The sequence below is a fragment of the Dama dama genome, chromosome 26, assembly GCF_033118175.1.
Source record: "Dama dama isolate Ldn47 chromosome 26, ASM3311817v1, whole genome shotgun sequence".
NCBI lineage: Eukaryota > Metazoa > Chordata > Mammalia > Artiodactyla > Cervidae > Dama > Dama dama.
Window position 1 is genome coordinate 50,470,374 of NC_083706.1, and position 26,536 is coordinate 50,496,909.

At 46.5% G+C, this 26,536-nt stretch overlaps 2 protein-coding genes across 5 annotated transcripts in view; one reads left to right on the plus strand and one right to left on the minus strand.

Annotated features, from left to right (window-relative positions):
* The window catches only part of SLC22A3 (solute carrier family 22 member 3), a 93,921-nt gene extending 78,669 nt beyond the window's left edge, over nt 1-15,252 (plus strand). For 2 of the 3 annotated variants that reach the window (XM_061130142.1, XM_061130143.1), the window contains 4 exons: nt 4,332-4,440; nt 5,250-5,362; nt 9,545-9,644; nt 13,699-15,252. In XM_061130142.1, the coding sequence (XP_060986125.1) occupies nt 4,332-4,440; nt 5,250-5,362; nt 9,545-9,644; nt 13,699-13,759 (383 nt within the window). In that variant the 3' untranslated portion in view covers nt 13,760-15,252. Of the gene's footprint in view, nt 1-4,331; nt 4,441-5,249; nt 5,363-9,544; nt 9,645-13,698 lie in introns of those variants that run through there. The other variant, XR_009690655.1, reaches the window with a different exon arrangement.
* Nucleotides 15,253-15,917: 665 nt separating this feature from the next.
* PLG (plasminogen) overlaps nt 15,918-26,536 on the minus strand; it is a 46,625-nt gene continuing 36,006 nt past the window's right edge. Inside the window, exons 14-19 of one of the 2 annotated variants that reach the window (XM_061130099.1) lie at nt 26,279-26,399; nt 24,195-24,269; nt 23,508-23,648; nt 20,926-21,032; nt 17,336-17,481; nt 15,918-16,281 (exon numbers count right to left, since the gene is read on the minus strand). In XM_061130099.1, coding sequence (XP_060986082.1) covers nt 16,120-16,281; nt 17,336-17,481; nt 20,926-21,032; nt 23,508-23,648; nt 24,195-24,269; nt 26,279-26,399 — 752 coding nt within the window. In that variant the 3' untranslated portion in view covers nt 15,918-16,119. The remainder of the gene's footprint in view (nt 16,282-17,335; nt 17,482-20,925; nt 21,033-23,507; nt 23,649-24,194; nt 24,270-26,278; nt 26,400-26,536) is intronic. The other variant, XM_061130100.1, reaches the window with a different exon arrangement.

Consider the following 26,536-nt stretch of genomic DNA (forward strand, 5'->3'; position numbering starts at 1 on the left):
CTGTGGGCTGTCTTTTCATTTTGTTTATTGTTTCCTTTGCTCTGCAAAAGCTTTTGAGCTTAAGTAGGACCCATTTGTTTATTTTTGCTTTTATTTCCATTATTCTGGGAGCTGGACTGAAAAAGATGTTGCTGTGATTTATATCGGAGAGTGTTCTGCCTGTGTTTAAAAGAGCTTTTTAAGACCCATACTCATTTGCCATTTTTAATTTGAGTTTATTCAAGATGGCTATACACCCGGCCATTTGGGTAAGTCTTTTTGAAATGAAAAAGTTGTCTTGGACTTTTCTTTTTAAGTAAAAAGTATTAATGAGTCTGTTGCAGATGTGGCATTCAGAGGAGATATAAAATTGTGTTTGTTTAAAACCCTACATCCTTTCTTCAAACACTGAGGAATTATTCCCAATAATCTCTAGCAGTTTGACCAAATCCCCTTCAGAGGGACCCTCTTTCTATGTGTTCTCAGGAGTTTGTGGGAGGTAGCTTCAGCTTCAGTCCTCAGTCTTAAATTGTCTTCTTTCTTGCCGTTGCTATCAAAAGATATCTATCGTCACTCCAGGGGGAACTTAGAATATTACTGGTTTGGTCAGAAGTTTTTACATGCACTCTTAATATTCACACATCCCTCACACCTCCTATGAATTGTTTTCATTCTACCCTTTTGTTGCAACAGCGTGACTCTTCTTAAACTTCTCTTTTGTCACACATTTCGACAGAATCTCTGTCCAGTGCAGTTAGATACTGGCCTTTACTGCTTAGAGAGAGTTGAGATTCTTAAGAAAACTGGAAAGCATTTGCTTAACCTTTTACTGAATTGACTAGTTATTGATCTATTTTCACTGAGCTAACCACATACATCTCTCATGCTCTGTGTGTGTGTGTGTTAATATGGTTTACTGGTTTTTGTTTTTTTCCCCGTGAATGACCAGTTATAAGATTAAACTGTCATTGAAGTTGTCAGTGGGACTCACTTGTAGAGCAATCTTGATTCAGTAGAAAAAGCTGTAGCTTAAGAACCTAACCTGGGTAATCAAGTTATTTCCATGGGAGCTGGAGGCATTCTCCTCTGCAGTCGCAGAGCTGCAAGAGGTTGCCCGGTCGGGCCGGGACCCAGGGAATCTGGGCACCAGCTGCCGCTTTCCGTTCCCCAGCATCTGGCCCCGCCCCACCTGCTCACTGAAGGAAGGGGTGGAATGCATTTCCTGGTCCCCTTCCCTGGCCTTAATGGAAAAGTAAAGGTTAAATGCAACACGTGTTTACAACTGTGCCAGAACGGACGGCAGCCCAGCGCATCAGCGCATCTCTGCTGTTCCTCCCTCCACGACCTGACGGTAACGTGGGCGCTGCAGGTGTCCTCAGCTGGGAACAACATCAAGGACACCAGGACGTCCTGGCCAGTGAGCAACCAGCATGTGACAAGGTGGAGCCTCCTGGCCATGACCTAGACTCTGGAGCCCTCTTTTTCTCTCTCGCCCTCCTTGACAGTTGTTTTGTCTAATGAGTTTTAGCTTTTTTAGTAGTTGGATATTCTCTGAATATCCATATTCTCTCAATATTCATTACTTTGCCGACAAAGTTTCTTCTAGTCAAAGCTATGGTTTTTCCAGTAGTCATGTATGGATGTGAGAGTTGGACTGTAAAGAAGGCTGAGCACCGAAGAATTGATGCTTTTGAACTATGGTGCTGGAGAGGACTCTTGAGAGTCCCTTGGACAGCAAGGAGATCCAACCAATCCATCTTAAAGGAAATAAGTCCTGAATATTCATTGGAAGGACTGATGCTGAAGCTGAAACTCCAATACTTTGGCCACCTGAATTGAAGAGCTGACTCACTGAAAAAGACCCTGATGCTGGGAAAGATTGAAGGCGGGAGGAGAAGGGGATGACAGAGGATGAGATGGTTGGATGGCATCACAGGCTCGATGGACACGAGTTTGAGCAAGCTCCGGGAGTTGGTGATGGACAGGGGGGCCTGGCGTGCTGTGCTCCATGGGGTCGCCAAGAGTCGGACGTGACTGAGTAACTGAACTGAACTGATTCTCTGAAGAGAACGCAAGTAAATCTGCCGAGCTCCATCCTCTTCTCTCATCTTCCTCATTTGTGCCTACTGTTCTACTAAAAAATTATATATTCAGGAAAGGGCAATAATTCTATAAGGCAGGAGGACCATTTAATGCTGAGTGAGCATAAACAAGTATGAGGATAAATGTTACAGAAAGCTGTGTGGTGGGTCCGGCTGTTTGCAGCTCAAAGGCCAATAAGGTTGGCAGAAAGGAAACTTTGCTTTATTTCAGAAGCTGGCAACTTGGGGGGAGGGTGGCTGACATCTGTGCAAAGGCCAACTCCCCCCCCCCCACCACCACAAGCTGGGGGGTAAGAGCTTTTATGGACAGAAGTGGGGAGGGGGCTACATGCAGAAACAGCACAGTCAGCTCTGACAGTCATCTTCAAACTGGTCATCGGGGGTCTGACTGGCGTAATCCTGGTTGCTTAGGTCCAGTTAATCTTCACTTCCAGAGCCCATTCACTCCTATTTCTCTGAGGCCAGTTCTTGGAATCGTGGCAGCTCATGTCCTGGGTGCAGCCTGATCATCATGTAGTTAACTTCTCTGCCTGGTGTGCTAGTAGCTGTAAGACAGCTCACAGGATGTGGCTCAGAATATTATAGCCCGTGAGAAAGAGGTAAAGGTCCTTGACTATGCTTAATGACTACATTATAATTATTTAATCTCCTTTAACTGTTTTCCTTTGTTTTCCGCAATTCTCACTTCTCTGATTAAACTTATTCTTAGACCAAAGTTTTCCAGAGGCAAAAGGCAGGCAGAGGACATGGTGGGTGGGGGAGGCAAGGACCTTGGGGTCCTGCTCCATTTCATAAAGGGGGAAGGTTTCCTTGTCAAAGATTAAAGTCAGGTGCATGCTAAACACCCTTGACTTTGCTTTGGAGAGCAGACAAGCTCCTATTCATGCAGCCATACGTGCTCACACCACATCTACTAAGAAAGGGTGGCATCAGATCAAAACCACCATGAGGAACCAACTCACACCAGTCAGAAAGGTCATCGTTAGAAAGTCTACAGATAACAAGTTCTGGAAAGACTATGAAGAAAAGGGAACCCTCCTAGGCTATTGTGGGAATGTACCTGGTATAACCACTAAAAAGAGAACAGTATGGAGATTCTTCAAAAAACTAAAAATAGAGTTGCCATATGACCCAGCAATCCTAGTCCTGAGCATATATCTGAACAAAACTATAATTCAAAACATACATGCCCCTCGATTTTCATAGCAGCACTATTCACAATAGCCAAGACATGGAAACAGCTTAAATGTCCATCAGCAGATGAACCAATAAAGAAGATGTAGTACATATATACAACGGAATGCGATTCAGCCATAGAAAAGAATGAAATAATGCCATTTGTAGCAACGTGGGTAGACCTAGAGATGATCACTCTAAGCTAAGTAAGTCCGACAGAAGGAGAAACATCATATGATATTACTTACACGAGGAATCTAAAATATGACACAAATAAGCTTATCTATGAAACAGGAACAGACTTACAGGAACAGACTTACAGGCGCAGAGAACAGGCTTGTGGTTGCCAAGGGAGGGGGCATGGGAGAGGGATGGAGAGAGAGCTTGGGGTTAGCAGATGCCAACAATGATGATGAAACAACAAAGCATAGCCCAGGGAACTAGATTCAATATCTTGTGATAAGTCATAATGGAAAAGAATATGAAAAAGAATGTATGTGTATCACTGAATCACTTTGCTCTCCAGCAGAAACTAACACAACATTGTATACAACTATAGAAAGAAAGTGAAGTCACTCAGTCGTGTCCGACTCTTTGCAACCCCATGGACTGTAGCCTACCAGTGTCCTTAAAAGGATGTCATCAACTGCCCGACCCTTAAAAATTTAAAGTACTGACCTTTGAGGGCCGACATGGTACTCTTTCTTCTCTTAATGCCCCAAAGAAAATATTTAATGTCAAACATTTGGCATTTCCCACTTGTTACTATAGAGGAAAGGAGCAAAGGACCCAGGAGATGTGGGTTCAATCCCTGGGTCAGGAAGATCCCCTGGAGGAGGAAATGGCAACCCCACTCCAGTATTCCTGCCTGGAGAATCCCATGGACAGAGGAGCCTGCTGGGCTATAGTGCATGGGGTCTCAAAGAGTCGGACATGACTGAGCACACACACACATCATTTGCACTTAAATTAGGCTGTTCTACACTAAGCAAATGCCTTTTGTTGTTTTGTAAAATTGTACTGAAAGTAAAGTAGGCCCCTAACTCTTCCTTCCCAAACTTTGTGTGTTTGCAGGAATACCCTGGTTGAGGACCACTGTTGCTACCCTGGGAAGACTAGGCATAACCATGGCCTTTGAAATTGTCTATTTGGTAAATTCAGAATTGTACCCAACAACATTACGGTAATTCCAACATCCATATCGTGGTTTCTCCTAAGTAATTCTGCAGGTGCATGTTTTAAGTTGACCGCCTGCAACGCAGGAGACGCAGGAGACACGGGTTTGATCCCTGGGTCGGGAAGATCCCCCTGGAGAAGGAAACAGCAACCCACTCCAGTATTCTTGCCTGGAGAATCCCATGGACAGAGGAGCCTGGCGGGCTACAGTCCATGGGGTTGCAAAGAGTCAGACATGATTCAAGCCGCTGAGCACGCACGCCATGCAGGCATTAGACTTGAAATCAGAAAATCTGGTACGTGTGCTTGCAGCGTGAGTTACATTTCCCATCATCCCTCTGTGTAAAGGCTCCAGCCTCTGCTCTGACCACACTCCACAGCCAGCTCCTGAAGGATGAAATCAAATAATGTGTGCTGCTAGTGCAAACTGGCCTTCTTTCTGGGGGCACTACTCATGAGTACACCTCACTGTCAGTCTAGGCCCCACGAGGGCACATGAGTGCCACAGAGCTGGCTGGGTAGTAAGCCGATGATGGATGATTAATTTCCACCAATACTGTAGACTCCACCCCCTGGCTCCAATTAGCCTCGCTGTGACTCTGAGTCACAGAGTGACAGGTGTGAACTGGTGCAGCTTGGAAATGAATTGCGTAGGAAATGATTTGCATAGAGTATAAGGGAGGAGAAGTTTTCAATGTCAAACACTAGAGAAATGGGAAATATTGTTACCATTTCTCTTACTTAGATATCTGAAAATATTATTCATCCTGAAGTTATTTAAATATTTTTATTTCAAACAACTTTTTTATTCTGCAGAAACTTTGGAGTTTCACTGTGTTCCGGTTTATGTGATTTTGGGGGGATTATAGCCCCATTTCTGCTCTTCCGGCTAGCAGCCATTTGGCTGGAACTACCTCTTATCATCTTTGGTAAGCATTCACTGTATGCACTATTCTTAAATGCTTTCATCTGCATTCTTTGCATTAATAGAACCTACAGTGATGACCAGGTTCGATATTCATAATATTCATTTGCTCTTCCCATAACAACTCTTTCAGATTTTGAGTAACCACAGTGAAATGTGGGCCCTAAATCATTTACATTTATTTTATATTAAAGGGTTGCAATGAAAAGTGTTCAACTTAAGAACTTTCCTTGCAGTCCAGTGGTTAAGACTCCACATTTTCATTGCAGGGGTCATGGGTACGATCCCTCATTGAGGAACTAAGATCCCACATGCCACAAGGCATAAACCACCCTTCCCCTCCTGCGAAAAAAAAATCTGGAAGGCAGGGTTTGGCAGCATGGGAACAAAATACACTTTTTAAAGAAGTGTTCGATTTAGCTTTCTTTGTTGAGGTTCTGAGTTTAAGTCAAATACTATGAAACTCTTTTATGATATTGTGGGACACAACCAATAGTTTTTGGGGGACCTAATAGGACCTTTTGTGTGTTTAAAACAAGCCTAAAAATTAATTGTGTTGTTGAAAGTTCCATGTCTTTCAACGCCATATCTTCATTTGCTTTGATGCTGAGAGCACCATGTCCAAAGAACAGAGGACACAGAAGCCCTTGCACACGTACCATGAGCTCTTTGATGCCCATCAGGTTCACACCCTCCTTCCTACCCTCTGTTTTCTTGAAACTCATGACGGGATGGAACCATAGCGCAGGGTGAGGCCTGGGGTAATTCTAGCCAGTGCCTCGCCATTGCCAGTCCAGCTTTCCTTCCCGGGTCTCACACACCCCTCCCCTCTCCTTATTAGAAAGAGAGGATGCTGGCTGGCTCCTTGCTCACCTGCTCTCCTCCACCTCCACTTGCTTGCTCCTGGTAACAAAGGCTGGTCACTCACTGCTCAGCAGTTTTAAACTCCAATGAAAATATTGCATCCACGAGGACATACACCCAGAGGAACGCAGTAGTCCTTCAGCAAGGCTGGGACCACAGAGTCAGCGTCTCACCGGGATTCAGTAAATGGTCATTTCAGACTATTTCATGGGATCTGATAAACAAGCTCAGCATTGATTCTGGGCCAGCATGAACAAGCAAAGAGAAGGCATTGTTCAGCCAAGACAGAGCCGTCTAAGAGCCCAGTCCCTCAAGATGGGGGGCTGGCTGGGAGGCGGCTGGCTGAGCTGGGCGCTGGTGCCGGGGGGCAGGCCCTTGCTTTGCAGAGGGAGCTGCCTTTCCAAACCGCCGCTCACAAGAACATGTGATAAAGAAGGGTGTCTTTGGACTTCCCTTGGAGTAGAAAGTGGCAACCCACTCCAGTATTCTTGCCTGGAAAATTCCATGAACAGAGGAGCCTGGCAGGGTCACAAAGAGTCGGACTGAGCCACTTTCACTTTCACTTTTGGACTTCCCTGGTGGTCCAGTGGCTAAGACTGTGCTCCCAGTTCCGGGGCCCAGGGGGTCGATGCCTAGTCAGGGGACTAGATCCCACATGCCACAACTAAGACCCCTGGCATGGCCAGTAAATAAATAAACAAATATTAAAAGAAAGAAGGGTGTGTGAGAGCACATCACAGGATCGCTAACCCATCCCATGGAGTCAAAGGGAGAGAGAGTCAGGGAGGACAGGGCCAGGGGAAGGTGAGGGGAAGTTCCTCACGTGAGAGGGGCAGGCTGGAGCTCCAGGCAATGTGAAGACCTACAGTAAGAGGAAGTTGGGGCTTCCAGGTGACTCAGATGGTGAAGAACTGGCCTGCAATGCAGGAGACCCAGGTTCGATCCCTGAGTCGGGAAGATTCCCCTGGAGGAGGAAATGGCGACCTTCTCCACAGACTGCTGTGTGTGAGGTGGGGCCTGAAGAGAGAGACGGCTGGGGAGACCCGCTGGGGCCCGACCACTGGGTGTGCAAAGGGTCTGCTCTGTATCCAAACCGCAGTGGGAAGCTGTGTGGAGTTTTAAGCTGGGGTTGGCAGGGTCAGATCCACCTTTGAGAAACCTGACTCTGATGGCTGATATGCCAGGAACTTAGAGGGGACTAGTAGGAAGATGATTAAAGGAATGTTGTTGTAATCAGGTCAGGACTGGGTCTGAGGTGATGGCACGAAGGCGTTGAGGAGTGGATTGCTCCGAAGAAATACATTGGAGGTTGAATTGATCAAGAGGGGCTGACTGACTGGGTGAGGCCCAGAGGGAGCAGGGAGAAGGGCCGCGACGCTGCTGACTGGGGGAACCATAGGAGGGTTTAACGCGCTTCAGAGGAGCCTGTCTGCGGGAGGACGTGCGGGAATTCTGTCTGGGCTGCTTGTAGGATGAGGTCCCTCTAAGAAATCCAGGCTGAGATGGTGAGGAGGCAGTAGGTCTGATGAGCTGAGTCAGGGGTACGGTGGCCTCGAGATGAAGGCTTGGAAGCCACCTGGATGAAGATAACCCCTGAGACCTTGTGAGTGACCAAACTCCCGCCCCCCTCTCCACAGGAAACAGGGCAGAGTGGGAGGAGAGAAGGGGCCCAAGACAGAGCCCCGAGGAACCACGAGCATCCAGTGTCAGCGGAGTGAGAGGCGCCGGGCAGGGGACGAGAGGGGGCGGGGGGCGCAGGGGGGAGACCAGGAGCTCGAGGGCTGGGGTCGTCAGGGGCTGGCGGGTGAGGCCATCAGCTGCCAGAGCTGCCGTGAGGCCGGGCAGCAGGGGCCAGAGGCGGGGCCGCTGGGCCTGGTGGTGGCGGCCCCTGTTCCTCTGGCAGGAGCCGGGCCGGCAGGGACCCTGAGAAGAGCCCAGACCCGAGCACACGGGCGTGGGACATGACTCTGGCCCACCAAGGTCAATTGTCAAGTTTTCAAGAATCCTGGAGCCACCCCGCTGGCTCAGATGGTAAAGAATCTGCCTGCAATGCAGGAGACCCAGGTCCAATCCCTGAGTCGGAGAGATTCCGTGAAGGGAATGGCAACCCACTCCAGGGTTCTTGCCTGGAGAATCCCATAGAGAGAGGAGCCTGGCAGGCTACAGTCCATGGGGTCGCCAAAGAGTTGGACGTGACCGAGTGACTAACAGTTATCATTAAAAATTGGGTATACGAGATGAAAAGCAGAGGTAATAAATACACCTGCTCAGTTCCTGATTCATCGGGCTTTGCTGCATCTGACCTTGAGGCTGATGTGTCCACTGGAGTCCACGGTGGAGATACTGCTGCCCATCTCCCCAGAGCCTCACCTTCGGGGCTGCGTTGCTGGAATGAATGATGCACAACGGGCGTATTTACATCTTGGAAATAGGCAAATGCTGAAAATTAAGACTTTGTTTTCTGGAGGTATTTACTGGCACAGCACTAGAATATGAAGATATGTCCCCGATAGCTCAGTTGGTAAAGAATCTGCCTGCAATGCAGGAGACCTGGGTTTGACCCCTGGGTTGGGAAAATCCATTGGAGATGGGAAAGGCTACCCACTCAGTATTCTGGCCTGGAGAATTCCATGGGCTGGCTAGTCCATGGGGTCGCAAAGACTCGGACACAACTGAGCAACTTTCACGGAAAACAAGAAAGGGTGATGTTTCAAGGATTTCGGTTCTAAGACAGAAAGGAGGATGGTGGCTAGAGGATTGTGTGAGTTTGTGAGAAGGCTCTATAGAGAGGAGAGATTTGAATACGTTTCAAGGCATCAGCAGAGGGATAAAGCTGCGGGAGACAGAGGATGAACCCCTACAGCGAGCAGCCCAAAAGGCTCCAGGAGCTGCTCCAGGGCAGACGTGGGGACCAGCCTTGTCGGGTCACGCGCCGGGAGGAGGGCAGGGATGGGGGCAGCTGAAGGATGCTGAGGGACTCCTCCGTAGTGGCCTCTGTTTCCCCCCCTGAAGTAGGAGGTGGGCGCTTCTCAGACTGTTCGGCACTTAGTAGGTCCCAGATAAAGAAGTATGAGATGAGTGAGTATATGGATGGACGCCAAGAGTGCAGGGGCGGTGGGACTGTCCAGGGTCTGAGGACGCTGAGGAACTGTGAGATCGTGACAGAGGATCGCTGGGGAGCTGGGCAGGGTGACCTCACCAGAGCACTGCTGCAGGGGGCGGGGGAGTTAGGGTGGTGAGCGCAGCGGCTTCCAGGGGGAGCAGGGGCGATGCGGGCGGCTGTGCCATCTGGGGACTGTAACGCTGTTTCCCTGTCCCACAGGTACCCTGGCATCCGTCTGCGGTGCTCTTGTGATGCTCCTGCCTGAAACCAAGGGCATCGCCTTGCCAGAAACAGTGGATGACGTAGAAAAGCTTAGCAGGTACGATACAAAAGTCAGCACACCCTAATTGAAAGCGGCATTTCAAACCCACTGGGAAAGGATGGGGCTGAGAACACTGAATGTGGGGAACGGGATACAATATTAAGTCCCTGTCTTGCATCTTAAGCAAAAAATTCAAAGTAGGTTTAAAAGGGTGATGTAAAACAAATCTGAAAATGAACATGTTTTATTTTTTAAATGTGGTCATGAAGAGAGAAATATTTCCAAATAAGGTGTAAAAACTCAGAATCTAAAGGAAAAGGCTTGATGACTGGATGAAGCAGAAATAATTTAAATGTGCGTCCCTGGGCAGCCAATGGTGACAATGATAATATACCCATAAAATGGATTGCTACACAGATATTTAAATAGTAGAAATGTAGATATATGAAAGACATGGAGAGATTTTCAAGGGGGATTACAAAGTGAAAAGTCACTGAACAATGTGTTATAGTATTTATTAAAAAATAAAACCAAGAGTTATCCCTGTCTATAGCTAGATGGGAAGATAAATGATAGTCAGGTGATGATAGATAGATAGATGATAGCAGAAAGAAAATGGGAGAAGGAGAAAGAGATTGAGTTTAGGGGGAGGGTGTCTGAATAGTGTGCAGAGAAAGTTAATATCCAACCAACATTTAAACATAAAATGTATTTTATATTAAAAAGTCACATTACATGCATTCTAATTTTCTCTGAAATTTTTCATAATAAAAATAAGAGAGATTATGAAAATGGAAATGTATAGGGAAAGACCTAAAATGATAAAATATACCATTGGAGATAGAAATGTGTTGGGAAGAGGGGTGAGAAGAGAGAACACTTATTTTATACCCCATAGACTTCTGCATCATTCACTCTTTTAAAATCATGACAACATGGTCTTGTATTATTTGTGAAATTTTTTTTTTAATTTTTAAAAATTTTTTTGGCATGTGGGATCTTAGTTCCTCAACCAGGGATCGAACACATGCCTCCGACATTGGAAGCTTGGAATCTTAACCACTGGGCCACCAGGGAAGTCCTTATTTGTGAATTTAAACAAATAATTTAACAGCTAATTTGAAAAATAAAGATCAGTCTTCTTCTAAACAGTGACGTGGAAATTAAGGATATGGATCTCTAAATTTTATCAGATATATTTATGAGAAGGTGGAGATGTTAGTAATGTCATGGCAGTTTTCTTCGTCACTTGGCAGATTGGGTAGAGATTAGAAACTGACAACTTTTAGGATCCTGTGTAAGTGATCGATGGTTTCACATATGTCATTTCATACTCAAAGTGGTGGTGTGCGATAGAAGTTCTTGTCCTCACTTTTTATGCTCAGAAAGACTTGACAACTTCTGTGTGCTAGGACTGGGGTTGACGTTGCCTAGTGAACAGGTGTGACTGCCGTGTGTCACTTATTTTTGCTGTGTTGGGTCCTCGTTGCTGCGTGGGGTTTTCTCTCGCTGTGACAAGTGGCGGCGACTCTGGCTGCAGTATGTTGGCTGCTCCTTGCGGTGGCTCCTCTTGTTGCAGAGCACGGTCTGTAGGACTCTCGGGATTCAGTAGTTGTGGTGAGTGGGCTCAGTTGCTCCGAGGCACGTGGGGTCTTTCCAGAGCAGGGCTCAAACCCATGTCGTTTGCCCTGGCAGGTGGATTCTTTACCACTGAACCACCAGGGAAGCCCTGGGGGTAGTTTCATTATCTTAGGCTCTATCCTACTTGATTATGAGTAGCTTCATAACAAGAATCTCCCGGTAGGACTGGAGATTTCTCTCTTCATATCCTCTTTAATGAGGTACCATCGCCCTCTCCAGAGATAGGCAACCATTGCTAAGTGTCTTACAGGTATTTTAACCAGACTTTAAAACATATATATTGATTTCATTGTCCTATTTCCTGATGCTATTCTGAGGAACCACATTGACAAACGTTCAGAACATCTCAGAACATTCCTAAGAAAACCTTAGTAGTGTATTAAAATCGAACCACCAGCTGACTTCTAACAGGAGCAGCCAATCAGAGGACAGGTAGACTTTTGTCCCTTGGAGTAACTCAATCAGATGCATATGCTTGTTTGTAAGTAAACGGATAGGTAATCGCTTAGCCTCAACCAAAGCTCTACCTAGGTTTTACCCTAAAATAATGCTACTTGGGGCTTCCATGGTGACTCAGATGGTAAAGAATCTGCCTGCAATGCAGGAGACCCAGATTTGATCCCCAGGTCAGGAAGATCCCTTGGAGAAGGGAACAGCTACCCACTCCAGGATTCTTGCCTGGAGAATTCTATGCACAGAGGAGTCTGGTCGGCTACAGTCCATGGGGTCACAAAGAGTCGGACATGACTGAGCGACTAATAATCCTACTAATGCTACTTGAAGGTTGAGGTGAGGTGGGAGATTCTCTTTAAGACACTGCCATTTTATAAACCAAAATTAAGAAATGTATAAAAGGTAGTATTAATAAAACTGTCCTTTTGAGAATTACATCATGGTAAGGTCTTGCTTTATACAGAAAAGATAAACGTTCTGCTGACTGTGGCATCACAGACAATTATTTGGTTTGTGTCAGATTATTTGTGTCAATTATTTGTATTGGAGCCAGATCAGTATGGTGGTTATCCAATCCTGTCCCTCCAATTGCAGTCATGCTAGAAGGCGGAAGGAGAGGAGACATTGAAGGTTAGACGAAGCAGGTGAAATGGTGAGAAAGGGAATAGGATCATCTTCGAAAAAGATATCCAGACTTTAAAGGTAACTTCCCAGGCCCTAAAGGGTCTGCTCAGGGCTGGGACACCCAGGAGGGCGTCCCAGCCGGGATCACGGGGTGGAACGGAAGGAGGAGCTCGGCGCTGACTGTTGGATGCACACGCCTGCGATGTGCCACTGGAGTTTTAAGACGTCCGAGTCTCAGTGCTGCGGAGCCCTTTTCTGCATACCTGCCGCCCTCGTGGTGAAGGCCTTCTGGGCCAACTCTCCAACCAGAGGGACCGCATTCTTCCTTTTCACTCGACTCCACCTACTGCCACTCGTTTCCACAGTGAGAGTGGCACACCCGTTCTTGATCCCCAAACCAGGCAGAGGTCAGATTTTCAACCTCATCAGGAACAGCGTGGAGGGAGAGGGGGTCATTTGAGGCACTAGTGATCAAGAACCCTCCTGCCAGTGCAGGAGACATGAGAGACTCGGGTTCGATCCCTGGGTTGGGAAGATCCCCTGGAGTAGGAAACAGTAGCCCGCTCCAGTATTCTTACCTGGGAAATCCATGGACTGAAGAGTCTCATGGGCTACAGTCAGTGACGCTGCAAAGAGTCGGACATGACTGAATGCATGCACACACACACACACACACACACACACACACACACACACACACACACACGCTTCTGCCAATTCAATCATGTTAAAAATAGAACCAAACAATTTGAAGAGATGGAGCTTTGGAGATGAGGAGCCCATCTGGATGGTGTGCAGGGAAAATTAATATTCAACCGATAAGTAAACAGGAAGAATTAGGCCAACAAAAATTCAACTTACATGAATTTCTTTCTAATTTTTTTTCTGTGTTTGTAACTTTTCATAACAAAAATTGGATAAGTTAATTATGCCTAGTCCCTACCCTTGAAAAAACACCTAATCAAAGTCTGATCTACAGTTCTGTAAATGAAGCACATTGATTGCATTCTATAGTTACTTGAGGGGGAAAAAAGAAAACTACTCAGCCCAAGTTACTGAAATTTGTGATCATTTTCCCCTCTAAAACAGCACTTAATCATTTTTTAATTTCTTTTTTCTTTTGTTGACATCAGCAGCTCATTTCCAAACCATCTGTTAGAGGATAGAAAGTCATAAAGAATTTATATATGCGAATTAACTCCTGCCCAGGGTCTGAGAGCAGGTGAAAAATGAGTTTGGAAATAGTTCATTGTTCCTTTCAAAGCAGGTTTTTATGAGCAGTTATGCCTGAGTGTATTAGATCAAAACCAACTACGCTATTGAGTAGTAATAAAGACTTCCTCCCCGCTAGTTATATAATCTCTCGTAACAGTTCTCTTTTCTCCTTTGTCAGTCCACATTCCTGTAAGTGTGGCAAGAAAAAGAAACCCCAGGTTTCAAGCTCTAACCTTTGAGGCTGCTGCCAAAGACGCAAGGAAGGAGCTATTCAGGCCAGTCCCCACCAAGGAACCGACGTGGCTTGCAGAGACGTTGTGTGTGTCCATTTCAGCGCTGCAGCTTCAAGTGTTTTCAATACTTTACAAAGACAGTCAAACTATCCAGAGTATTTTTATATGATGTTGGATGAATCAGGAGATATCATGCTGTCAAAGCTTCTGGGAACATGTAACATGTGGCTGGGATAGCCAAGAGCCCGTTGCGTGCACAGCTTCTCCTGAAGTCTTTTTCTCACTTTGGGGCAGAGTCTCTGACCCACTGAGTTACAGCGAGACAAGAGGAGCCCCAGCCAGTTCTCATGACGGCTCCATCCAGAAGGCAGGATGTGCAAACCACGGATCTGGGGAAAGGGTACAGAGATGGGCTCATCAAATCTGATGCAGAAACTGAGGCTCTGAACTGCGTTCTGAAGATTCCAGGTGGATGAAGATTTGGGAAGCCTGTTAAAGAAGAAGCTGAATCAAGGACCTCAGGTCATATGACGCTGAGCCTTTACTTCCTCTCTGAGCACCTGAAGCTCCACAAGCTCCTGGAGCATCTGGGTTTGCAGGCACATTCAGATCTCATCCCAGAAGTAAGAACAAATCTGTGCAAGCTGAGGATTCGGCTGTATAGTTCATAAAATCAGATTTGGTCCCGAGAGATGAGTCAGGATAATCTTGGCTCTCCTTTAGTAGACACTGAGAGTCACCTGTTCAGTTTTTTACTGATGAAACCCATGGATTGTGATTTCATGGGTCTTGTGATTTTAATCATAAAGGGATACTTGTCTTATATATGAGTTTAGTTTTATGAAGGTGCCCACAGTCAAGAATGAAAACTACAGGCAGATCTCATTCATCTTGACAATTTTAACCTGTCTTGGGGAGAAGCTTACATTTTAGTGTAAAAGAAAGATCAGTTCTAGCCATGTTTAGAAGAATTAGCAGAAGTCTTACAGATGACTTTAGAAGTACTAAAAAGCAATTTGATCTTTTTTTTTGTTTCTGAGACTTTCAATATGTGGAGTTTAAACACAAAAAAATGCTGTCTTTATGATGTTCTGCTTTACGTGTTATATTTGTTATATTTTCAGATTCAGTATGTATCTCATGCAAAATTGTTTAATGAGTTATTTTGGGTGGACCGGTAAAATTGGAGCCAAAGGGTTAATTTTGCCAGTTTGGAAGAAAATTTTCTATATGAACATGTGACAACGTGTATGGTATATGCGCTGATTGTAAAATAAGTTTTTAAGCCTTAAAGCACATCAGAATTGAATGTGAGTGTTTGGTTTTTCAGTGAAATAAACACCATTCTCTAAGGACATGATGCTACCTACATTCACCCTTTGTTCATATACACTGGTGTTTTCACTTCCTTTGTATCTCTCTGCTACGAGATGACTGTTGTTCCTTGTATTATCACCTTGGAATTGTATTTTGAGTTGACATTTGAATTCTGATAACAATAAAAAAATATACATAAATTGTCAAGAAAAATCAGTTTTCATCTGTTCTCTTCTTTCTGAACATGCATCACTGTAAAACACTCTTCCCACATGACAGAGTATACCACATATCCAGGCAGCCAATTACTGATGGAAATTAAGTGGTCCACCTTCAATATGTGTTCGCTGCTCCTTTCCAGGCTCTTGGCACCATTCCTAGACCCATGTGTGGCCCAGAGTAACATTCAGACTCTTCACTGGTCTGGTGTTATGACACTTCTGTTGCTTGGTTTCCAACTCCCTGCCCAGGGTCTTGTGCCAGGCTTGAGCCAAGCTGTCAGTAACGGTCTTTATTCCCAAGAGTAGAATTTCTCATGATTCCCCACATTGCAGCTTTGAACACACTTATCTCAGTGCCAAAAATAAAGACATTAAAGATATATGTCAAGGCATCCTTCATTATCAGGGTGAATATATGGGTGACTTACTAGGATTTCTCTGTTAATCTTACAGGCTTTTTGGTACTCTATTCCTTATGAGGAAGAACAAAACCTTTCATGTCTGTAAGAGCTATATTATTTACAATTGGTAGGATGGATGAAGAACATGAAAAGAAAGAAAATCAAAGAGTTAAATCAAAAGAAGTACCGAGTTTATTTTCAACAAATGTCATAGCTGCATTGCCTTGTTATTACAGAATCCAGCAGTCCACAGTCAGGAACAAGTTATTCACAACATCACAAAAAAATGTTGAGGTTTGGCAGTAGATGGCAGCTAAGAACAGTGTCTTACTTGGTTTGATTACTGTCAATTATTGCTGAGCATGCTAAATCTCCTACCCAAGTTCCAGCTTCTAGAACCGTTGGTGCTTCACTGTCTCCCATCTAATTAATGCCTTCTCATAGTTTCTTCAATCCAAGGAACATAGGTGGAAACACGAACATACACACCAGGCTTATTGGGGAGTGCGCAGCCAAGACCCCAAGAAGTGACTCCTTGTAGAATGTATTTGTCCTTCTCAAAGCAGACCAGAGGCCCGCCACTGTCACCCTGTACAGAGGGAGGGGAAAAAGCAATGAGGGGATTAAGCATCCCTCCTTTTATTATGGGACATCATCCTTCCATTACCTAAACGTACGCTTTCGCAGTATTTGAACACTCCTTTCCTTACTAACCAGGGGCTTCCCTGGTGGCTCAGAGGGTAAAGCGTCTGCCCGCAATGTGGGAGACCCGGGTCCGATCCCTGGGTCGGGAAGATCCCCTGGAGAAGGAAATGGCAACCCACTCCAGTATTCTTGCCTGGAGAATCCCATGGATGGAGGAGCCTGGTGGGCTACAGTCCACAAGGGCGCAGAGTCAGACGCGACTGAGCGACTTCACTTCACTTTTCTTACTAACGGGCTTCCCTTGTGGCTCAGCTGGTAAAGAATCTGCCTGCAATGTGGCAGACCTGGGTTCAATCCCTTGGTTGGGAAGATCCCCTGGAGAAGGGAAAGGCTACCCACTCCAGTATTCTGGCCCGGAGAATTCACGGACAATATAGTCCACGGGGTCACAAAGAGTCGGACACGACTGAGCGACTTTCACTTTCCTTACTAACATATTATTTGAACATCTGCTGTGCTTCAGTACTTAGCAAAGTATATTCAACAAAACCATACCATTTAGTGTCTCCTGGGGGTTGGGGGGTGGGCAGGAAATCCTTCATGAGAACCGTACTCATGCCTTCAAGCTTTGGGGACTTCTCTTAGGGAAGGTAATCCCAAGAACAATTGTAGAAGGAGTGCGGGAGTCTTTGTCTTATACCGACCTCCCTTCCCTCCTGGAAAGGTCCTATGCACCAGCATCCCCCCAGAGGGGTGGGGACTGTGACCGTGATGTAACTACGCCCTTACAACCAGCCTGGAACTCGAGGGCTGGGAAATCACCCTTGATGATCTGAGTCAATCATCAGAGACACACGTTAAAGGTTTCTGGGCAATGTTTAGACGGTGGCCTCCAACTGACAAATCCTGCTCGTATTTGCGGCTTTGGGGCTGACATGTCCAAGGGGCCGAGGCAGGCCAACGCAAGATGAGCGCTGATCTCTCTCGTCTCTTCTTACCTGGCAGCTGTCGGACCCTCCATCCAGATCGCCCGCACACAGCTCCGTGGACCTGACCCTCCCGTTCAGATACTCGAAGCGATTACACACCTTGTTCTCAACCACGGGCAGCCGCGCTTCCTTCAGGCGGCCCTCACCGGAAGTGCCTGTGTTTAGAAAGATGAAAGAAAGGGTTACTGGATCTGAACCGTGTCCACAAGGGAACTTCCAGAACAGCAGAGCAGTAACCATAGGTCTCTGGTTTACCCATGAGGTTGCATAAGACAAGGAGTCAGTTCCCAAAACTACTGGAATTCTTTTTTTTTTCTTTTTGACCCTTGAAAGTGTAAATATTACATAAGGTTTCATGTTCCCACGTCCTAATTAATCTGGGCTTCTTTATGGGATTTTTGAGGTTTGTTTGTGTGGTTATCTTCTGCTCCTTTTTTCAAATCATAGAGAAAATTATTTTTAATATATGAGATATTGAGAAATACTAGTGCTACCATATGTATTTTGCATATTCTCTTCCAGGATTTTTATGTTTCTTCTACCTTACATCATATTGCACATTTTTTTCACACAACATTACACAGTAAGGACTTTTATCATCTTTATAAATGTATATTTAGATTATATATTTTATATAATTATATTGTATATATAGATTATACATTTTATAATTCATCTTTATAATTAATATTTGAGTGGGGAGTGACTACCTAATGGATTTGGGATTTCCTTTTGGTCTGAAGCAACATTTCTGTCCCTTGGACTCCAAGGAGATCCAACCAGTCCATCCCAAAGGAGATCAGTCCTGAATATTCATTGGAAGGACTGATGCCGAAGCTTAAGCTCCAATCCTTTGGCCACCTGACGCGAAGAGCTGACTCATTTGAAAAGACCCTGATGCTGGGAAAGATTGATGGCAGGAGGAGAGGGGGACGACAGAGGATGAGATGGTTGGATGCCATCACCGAGTCGATGGACATGAGTTTGAGTAAACTCCAGGAGTTGGTGATGGACAGGGAAGCCTGGTGTGCTGCAGTCCATGGGGTCACAAAGAGTCGGACACGACTGAGTGACTGAGCTGAAGATTTCTGTAAATAGTGGTGACGGTTGTTCAACAGTGTGAATATACTAAATGGCACCGAACTGTACTCATCAAAATAGTTTAAAAAGTAAAATCTACATTCCTTTCCCAATTAGGGACAGTAAAGACTCTTCCATGGGCTTGTCTTTCCTACTCTTTTTTGTGTGTAAGAAAAACTACTGTCTTACTTTGGCGAGTGGAAATAGAAGCCTTGCACAATCACAAGAAGAAATGATGTTTCTCCAGATGGACACACCCAGGTATGTCTCAGTATTTTCACAAATAATCCAGTTTTCCAACTTTGCAAGCCCAGCTTTCACGAGTTTTACAAAGTCTTTGCTTTGCCAGCATGAAACAGCCAAGAAATAAGGTACTAGCTCTCCAAAGGCTTTGAAACAAACTTGGAAAATTGTCTTGAGTTCAGAAAACTCACACTGGAGTTGACAGGAGCTCGTAAGAGGATCACTGTTTGACAACGAGGGGTGAGTCCCAGTGCTGGTCCAGCAGGGGAGGAAGGTCCTGACCACAGGAGCATTGAGTAGTGGGTGTATTGTTTGAACTGAGTAGATTTGTGCATGGTGAAGCCTTCTCGGAAAATTGTTGCTGAAAATTAATTTAACAGTGTCCTGCTCTGACATCTGCTTTCTGAGCAAGACAGACGCTGTGATGCCAGGGACAAATTCTCTAATTGACCAGAAATTGTTGTGTGCAGAGGTGCTGCCATCCTGTGGCCACAATAGAGATGGCACGTCTGAGGGCCTGACGCTAGGAGACTAAGGGTGACCCAGGGCCCTGGGCCCTGACGGGGCTTCCCTGATGGCTCAGAGGGTAAAGCATCTGCCCGCAATGCGGGAGACACGGGTTCAATCCCTGGGTTGGGAAGATCCCCTGGAGGAGGAAATGGCAACCCACTGTTCTAGGTACTCTTGCCTGGAGAATCCCATGGATGGAGAAGCCTGTAGGCTACAATCCATGGGATCCCAAAGAGTTGGACATGACTGAGCAACTTCACTTTCAGGGACTGGATGGTGCAGTCGGGAGGGAGAAGGAGGTCCCTGAAGGTACCCAGCCATTGCTGACGAGGGGCTGGCCCGAATGACCCCCTGGACATCAACCCTTACCTTCTTTGGAATACAGGGAAAGACTAGAGACTAAATGGGAGAATTCTACTTCACACGGAGAGGCTGAGAACACTGACTGATCCAGTGTCATTACTGATGTATAGAACATCGGTAAACAGACCTCACTCGTGTTTTGTGACTCCTGGTCCAATGAATATATCAAGAATCATTTTCTCAAATTACACATTCCGATGAGTCCTGGAGAGACAGGGGAGTCCAGTGCCAGGTGGTGGGTGAGGAAACAGTGATTGGGCTTGGGGGTCTGGCAGGCCTGGCTTCCAAGAGGGCTCAGCTACACACGGGTTAGGTGATGCCTCCTGATGACGGTGACCATGGGGATGAGGAGGAGGGTTGGGGGTTGATCTCGATGCTGATGGTGACGTGGTGTCCATGGCGATGGTGGTGTCCATGGTGATGGTGGTCATAACGACAGTGATGATGTGAGATAGTGATGGTGGTTGTGGTTGTACAAGAAGCACAGAAGCTGCTAAAATACCATCTGCAAAGCACTGAGCTCTTCATATACATTATCTTTATCTGCACAATGACCTTATACAGATGAGAAAACTGAGGCTAACATGCAGAACATCATTTGAAAACATGGATTTTATGGATGAGGGTTTAGATGCCAAATGGTATCACGAGGTTAGGTGACTGGTCCCTTCTCCCTAGCCAATGGCAGAGGCAGAACTACATTCCAGGGCTCCTGACTTCCACTCTGATGTCCTCCACCAACACTTCCAAGAAAGTGAGGCAGCGATCTAAGACATCCTTATAATGTTCCTAGGCCTGGGTCTGAAGGATATAACAATAATTTGTGTTATAATATAACGCAGGACAAACTGCAAAGGGAAGCTGGGATCCCCAAATTATAGTTCGAGTGCTGATCCAGGATCCTGCATAAACGTCTCCTCTTTGTCCTCACCCTGTCCACCAAGGCCAAATACCTTCCTAGAACTGGGACCTTTCTTTCTGCCCCCAGCCGTCTTTCTGCCCCACCCCCAATAGCCTCTCCACACAGACACAGACTGTGTGGGTATTTGGGGGAGACGGGTTGAAATATCATCTTGTTGTTGACCAGCACTTTTTAAGAACTCTGTGTGGTTAAGCTCACGTAAATAATCTAACACCCTTAATCTGCAGCTGTGTCAACACCCTACTTAGCTGAGGAGACAGTATTAGCATTGGATTTACAGGCTGAGAGTCTCAAGGAAACACCACCCCTCCCCTCGTCCATGTCTACGGATGGCTGATTATGGAGACCGGGCAGGTGCCCAGACAAAGTCAGGAAGGGGGTGGACCTCACTCGCTGGTAGGAATTGGTACACACGCCCGTCTCCTCATGCAGGCTGCAGGTCAGAAGCAGTTCATCCCGTGAGTCACGACAGTTATCTTACCTTTGGTTTCTCCCCAGCCAGTGACGTAACATTCTGTCCGGTCTGCGACCACGTAATTCAGGGATGGCAGACAAACTGGGATTACCTCATCAGTGATGATGGCAGGGCTGAAAGCAGAACATCAAAAGTTGCATTTGACTGCCGGGCTGGGAGACTTCTGCCGTTCATTGGATGAAAATGTAAAAGTGTTAGTTGTTCAGTCATGTCTGACTCTTTGTGACCCCATGGACAGTAGCCCACCAGGCTTCTCTGTCCATGGTATTTTCCAGGCAAGAATCCTGGAGCGGGGAGCCTTTCCCTTCTCCAGGGGATCCTCCTGACCCAGGAATCAAACCCAGGTCTCCTGCACTGCAGGCAGATTCTTTACCATCTGAGCCACCTGGGAAGTCACCTGAACCCAGGTCTCCCACATTGCCGGTGGACACTTTACCGTCTGAGCCACCCACAACAGGCTGCCACCTGCCTCAGAGCCCCAGAGCCCTCCCAGCTGCTATTTCCCTGCTTCACTGACAGCTGAAAGCAACTTTTCACCCTCACATTTGCCTATTGGATCTTACGAGTTAAACAAATGGAACGTTTTACTTAAAAGGTACAGGTTGTGGACAAGAAACCAGAGGTGGGAGCAGAGATGACGACGACTTTTCTTGTCTATTCTGGCACTACGGGAATTTTATACCATGCACACTTTTATATCAAGTTAACAGGGCTCTAATCAGTAGGTGAACCATCCAGCTGAAATACAGGGCTTCAAAAATAGCAAATGCCTTGTATCACCAGGAGCAAGCTGTCCCATCTTTGGGATCCTCAGATTCCTCACCCATAAATGTTACAACACCATGGCTCTAAGAATCCGATACAATGCAAGACACCAAATGAAAGAGGATTAGAAGTAATCACCTTGCATAAACAAAGTAGAATTTTTTTTTTAAATAAACTTTTGCATGCCTTAGAATTCCAGAGAATCAAACATCAGAACTTTGATTTTTTTGGACTTGATTCTATCTTATTAGGGCTTCCCAGGTGGCTCAGTGGTAAAGAATTCGGTTGCCAATGCAGGAGATACAGGTTCGATCCCTGGGTGGGGAAGATCTCCTGGAAAGGGAAATGGCTCCTCACTCCAATATTCTTGCCTGGGAAAACCCATGGACAGAGGAGCCTGGCGGGCTATAGTCCACGGGGTTTCAAAGAGTCAGACAGGACTGAGCAACTGAACCACCACCAGAAGAGCGCCCGCCTCCCGCAAGCAGCGGCCCACGCTCATGTATAGGTTGCTCTCATGGAATGCCGAAGACTGAGACTCCTAGGGTGTGGGGAGTGTCCTGAGGGTGGGTCCCCAGAAGCGCAAATGTATCAGGCTATCAGAGAACACGTCCAGAACCCCACATTTACTAAATCACCTGTTTGAGGAACAGAGCTTCCTGACGGCCCAGGGGACCGTGAAGAAAGGAGAAGAAGCAGGCTAAGCTGAGAAGGCCCTGTCTTCCCTTTCTAGGAGGGAGTCACTCCTCATGGACTGACCCAGGAAACGCATGAGGTGTTTCTGCCCGGACCCAGAGAGCCCCCCTCAGCCCCTCGACCGCTGGCCTCACACTGGCCTGGCCGTCCTCCTCACGGTCACTACCGCCCCCTGTCATCTGGGACCCATCAGCCCTCCATTTTGGCTGTCCTTCCTGTGACTATTCTCGAAATAGCTGTCTCTTTATTTAGCTCACTCTCTTGGGAACTGTCTCTAAATACCGCTAACTTTTAAGTGACAGAGAAAAAAAAAAATGATCATTTTGTCAGACTTAATAAAACAGCCATTCAACAGGAAACGTAAAACCAGAGACGGGAAGACGAATGCGCTCTTGTGAATTGTGAGTGTGTGTGCGCGCTGCCTTTCTTTTTTAAAGTGCTTTGACATACATAATCGCATTTGATTCTCCCGAGCATATTACTATGTTGAAAAGAGAATGTCAACCTGGAATAACTGAATAATTCTCTGATTATGAATGCATACTAGCTGACTGGGGAAGTGAAGGCATTCATTCGTGTCCAACTCTTTGCGACCCATGGACTGTAGCCTACCAGGCTCCTCTGTCCATGGGATTTTCCAGGCAAGGGTACTGGAATGGGTTGCCATTTCCTTCTCCAGGGGATCTTCCCAACCCAGGGACTGAACCCAGGTCTCCCACATTGCCGGCGGACACTTTACCGTCTGAGCCACGAGGGAAGCCCCAGGGGAACTTATTAAGTGAGAGAATTGTAGGGATAACCTGTACCTCATGTTTCAACACACTCTTTTTCCGCGTGAGGAAACTGAGTCCTAATGCCTTTGTCACGACCATGTGGGAAGAACACCCCTTTAGCTGTTCACCTGTATTCTCCCTTCCATCCACCTCCATCCTCACCCAGCCCCTGTAGGAGGCGAGCAGGGCTGAGCCCAGGTTTCCTCACTTGAAGGTCAATGCTCTTCCCAAAGCCTGATGCCTTTGGGGTCCTAGCTGGTGCCAGCCCCACACAACTCTGTTACAGCTCGTAAATCCAGCCACGAGCAAAAGTTCTCGGGGCTTACAAGGTGATCGTTGTGGGCAAAGCAGTACCTGCTCAGCTTGAGTAAGGCAATGTCCGCCTGAGACGGTTCCAGGAAGATCCTGGACACTGGTATTTCCTGGACACTCGGTTCCCGGGCGTTCTCATAGTGTGCACCCAGGATGACCTTGTAGAATGACGGCACTAAAAGGCTAGAGAAGACGTCCACATTAGCAGCAAAATAGGGACCAGCCCTGCGTCGGGTGCCCTTTGGAGCCATAAACACCGCATCTCCTCCCCCCTCGGCTACCTACAATCGGAGGCCTCTGAATGGCAAGAACCAAGTTCACGGTCTTCCTGAACCTGGCGGTTAAGGAAGGTTCTCAGACCACAGAGGAAGGATCAAACCAGCACTGAGGTTGGCCCAGGGCAGACACCAGGTCGGGGAGCCTGGGGAGACCAACGCCCCCCGGGGCGAAAGGCTCTGTCTTGCTGCCGATCCTGCTGCAACCTGCCTGACTGGGTCTGCCTTCTTCATTTCTCTCCAGAAACACCGCCCCCCTCCCATCCAGCGGCCCTGGCAATTCTGCCCTTCACGTCCACCCCCAATCCCCGTCCCCAGTATCACTGCCATGGAAGGAAGGAGGAGAGGGAAGGAGACAAGGGAAGGGAGAGAGAGGAGGGAGAAGATGATAAAAAGGAGGCACGGAGTCTTGAAGACAAGGAAGTCTTCGCGTCTGGGGTCCCCTAACGCATACCTGTCCAGGCAGTGCTTAGCCGTCAGCACCCACTCTGGGGCTATTAGAGATCCTCCGCAGAAGTGCTGCCTCGATCTGGAAGGAAAATGTGCCAGGATTTTAGTTAAATCTGATGATTTAATTCTACAGAAAGTCCAAAAGTGGTGCTCACTCTGCTTCAAGGTCACTCATGTTCCCAAAGGACGAGGTGGCCACAAGGACGGTAGGAGTTTTGAGCTTCCTGCAGTGAGTGGGTCCTCCGGAGGCCACCCCACCACTCGGGGTGCAGGGTGGGGTGGGGCTGGGGCTCAGGCCAGGCCAGTCCCCAGGGGAGCAAAGCAGCATGGCTCCAACAGGAGGCCCTTTGGCCCTGGACCCCAGCCCCTTGAGGGCTCTTGTGTTTCTTTTGGAGGAGATCTTCAGGGTGCCACATGGGATCCTGAGTGGCCCGTGATTCCAGGGCATCTGCTGCTCATGCTATTTGAGGAAGTTTGCTTTGGGGTGGGGAAACGTCCCTTAAATCATTCACGTTGCAGAACTGCTTGGGTGCGACATAGCTCATAAAACTCGTGTGAGCCGCTCTTAAGACCGTCATAACAGAAGGGGCGTAGATGCAAGTGAATGGGAGCCAGCAAGGCAATTATCAATCAGGGAACAGACCCCAGCGCAGCTTGGGGAAGAGGGACTAGGAAATACGTGAAAGCAGCTTCGCAGGATCAGCATCGCAAGCAGTTACTACGTGATAAGGCAAAGAAAAGGACAGCCAACGCAGCCACAGAAAGAAAGGGACCGAACGCAGCGTTTAGACACCATCTCACCAGCGAATGGAAGGAAGACCCTGGGCGCATGGGCATGGGTGCCCATGCGAAGAGGAAGCATCAACAGCTGGATCAGCCCATTTTTTCGCGTGTGCTTTGAATGAGACACCCGGGGAAAGGGGCTGATCAAAGACTAACACCAGTGAAAGATCACCAGAACCGTCTGGGTCCTGGAGGACGGGGATGATCACGCTTCAATTATGGCGATCCAGAGCTACTCTCCACTGAAAGAGAGGAGTTTTTGATATGGGTGAGCATCTTTTGATTAAATTCAGTACTTCACAAAACTGTCGAAGGCAGGAAGGGAAAAAGACTCTGCATCTGTGATATAATATTATAGATAATTTTATCTTTATGCTCCCCCACCAGGTGTTGATTTCTAAAAATATCCCTTTCTCTTCATTTTACAAAGCCGCTGTGGGTATCTATATAAACCCTTAAAGCATCTTTCATACTTTTCCAGCAGTACTGGAACTTAGTGTAAATTGCTACATTTAACAATTCTGATGACAGCTACCCAGATCAAAAAATATTTTTAATTTCAAATTATTTTCAAATTAAATAACATAGAACATAATTTTGAAAAAAGAAAGAAGCAGACTCACAGGTATAGAGAAGAAAATAGTGATTACCAGTGGGAAGAGGGGAGAAGGGAGGAGATGGGAGGGGCCATACAGGGGCACGGGATTAAGAAGTATAAACTATTAGTTATAAAATAAGCCACAAGGTTATATTGTACAACATAGGGGACATAGCCAATATTTTATTACATTATATTTTATGACGATAAATGGAGTATAACCTTTAAAAATGGTTAATCACCATATTGCAAAACTAAAACCTATAGAATATTGTGTAGCAACTATACTAATGTACAACCAATGTACAACTAATGTACAACCACAGAAAAAAATTTTTTATAGTTTTCCTTACTCCTTTGTTGAACTTAGAGGCAGGTTCTTATACTGGGGGTGTGTGGATTTATTTGACTGTAGAAAGGTTTGCTGTTTGTTTAATTTTCACTGGAGTATAGATCCTTTGCACTGTGGTGTTAGTTCCTGCTATGCGGCGAGGTCAATCAGTTATACACATATAGCCAGCCCCTCATGTTCGGATTTCCTTCCTTCAGGTCCCCACAGAGCATGGAGTGGAGTTCCCGGAGCTGTATAGTAGTCCTCACTAGTGATCCGTTTTATTCACAGTAATGTGTATTATGTCAATCTCAAGAAAGGTTTTGCAGCGCGTACCCAGAAGGATAGAATAAATCATTTCTGGAAGTGGTGTTACCTTCTTCGAAGACTGACTTGCCAGGGCCAGGAGTGTGGGTTGGCCACACACCCGCCTACAATCCTTCCAGAACATTTCCTCGGCTCCACCTTGGGCTTTCCACAGTCGAATGAAGAGGTCTCTGTGGCACACGTGGGAAAATTTGCATTTGAAGACGTGAAAGAGAGCAACTCATGACAAAGTCACGACTCGTGCCCAAAGCACTGAATTTTTCACATCCCCAAACTCAAAGTAAATAGTCAACTCGTAAACATCTTT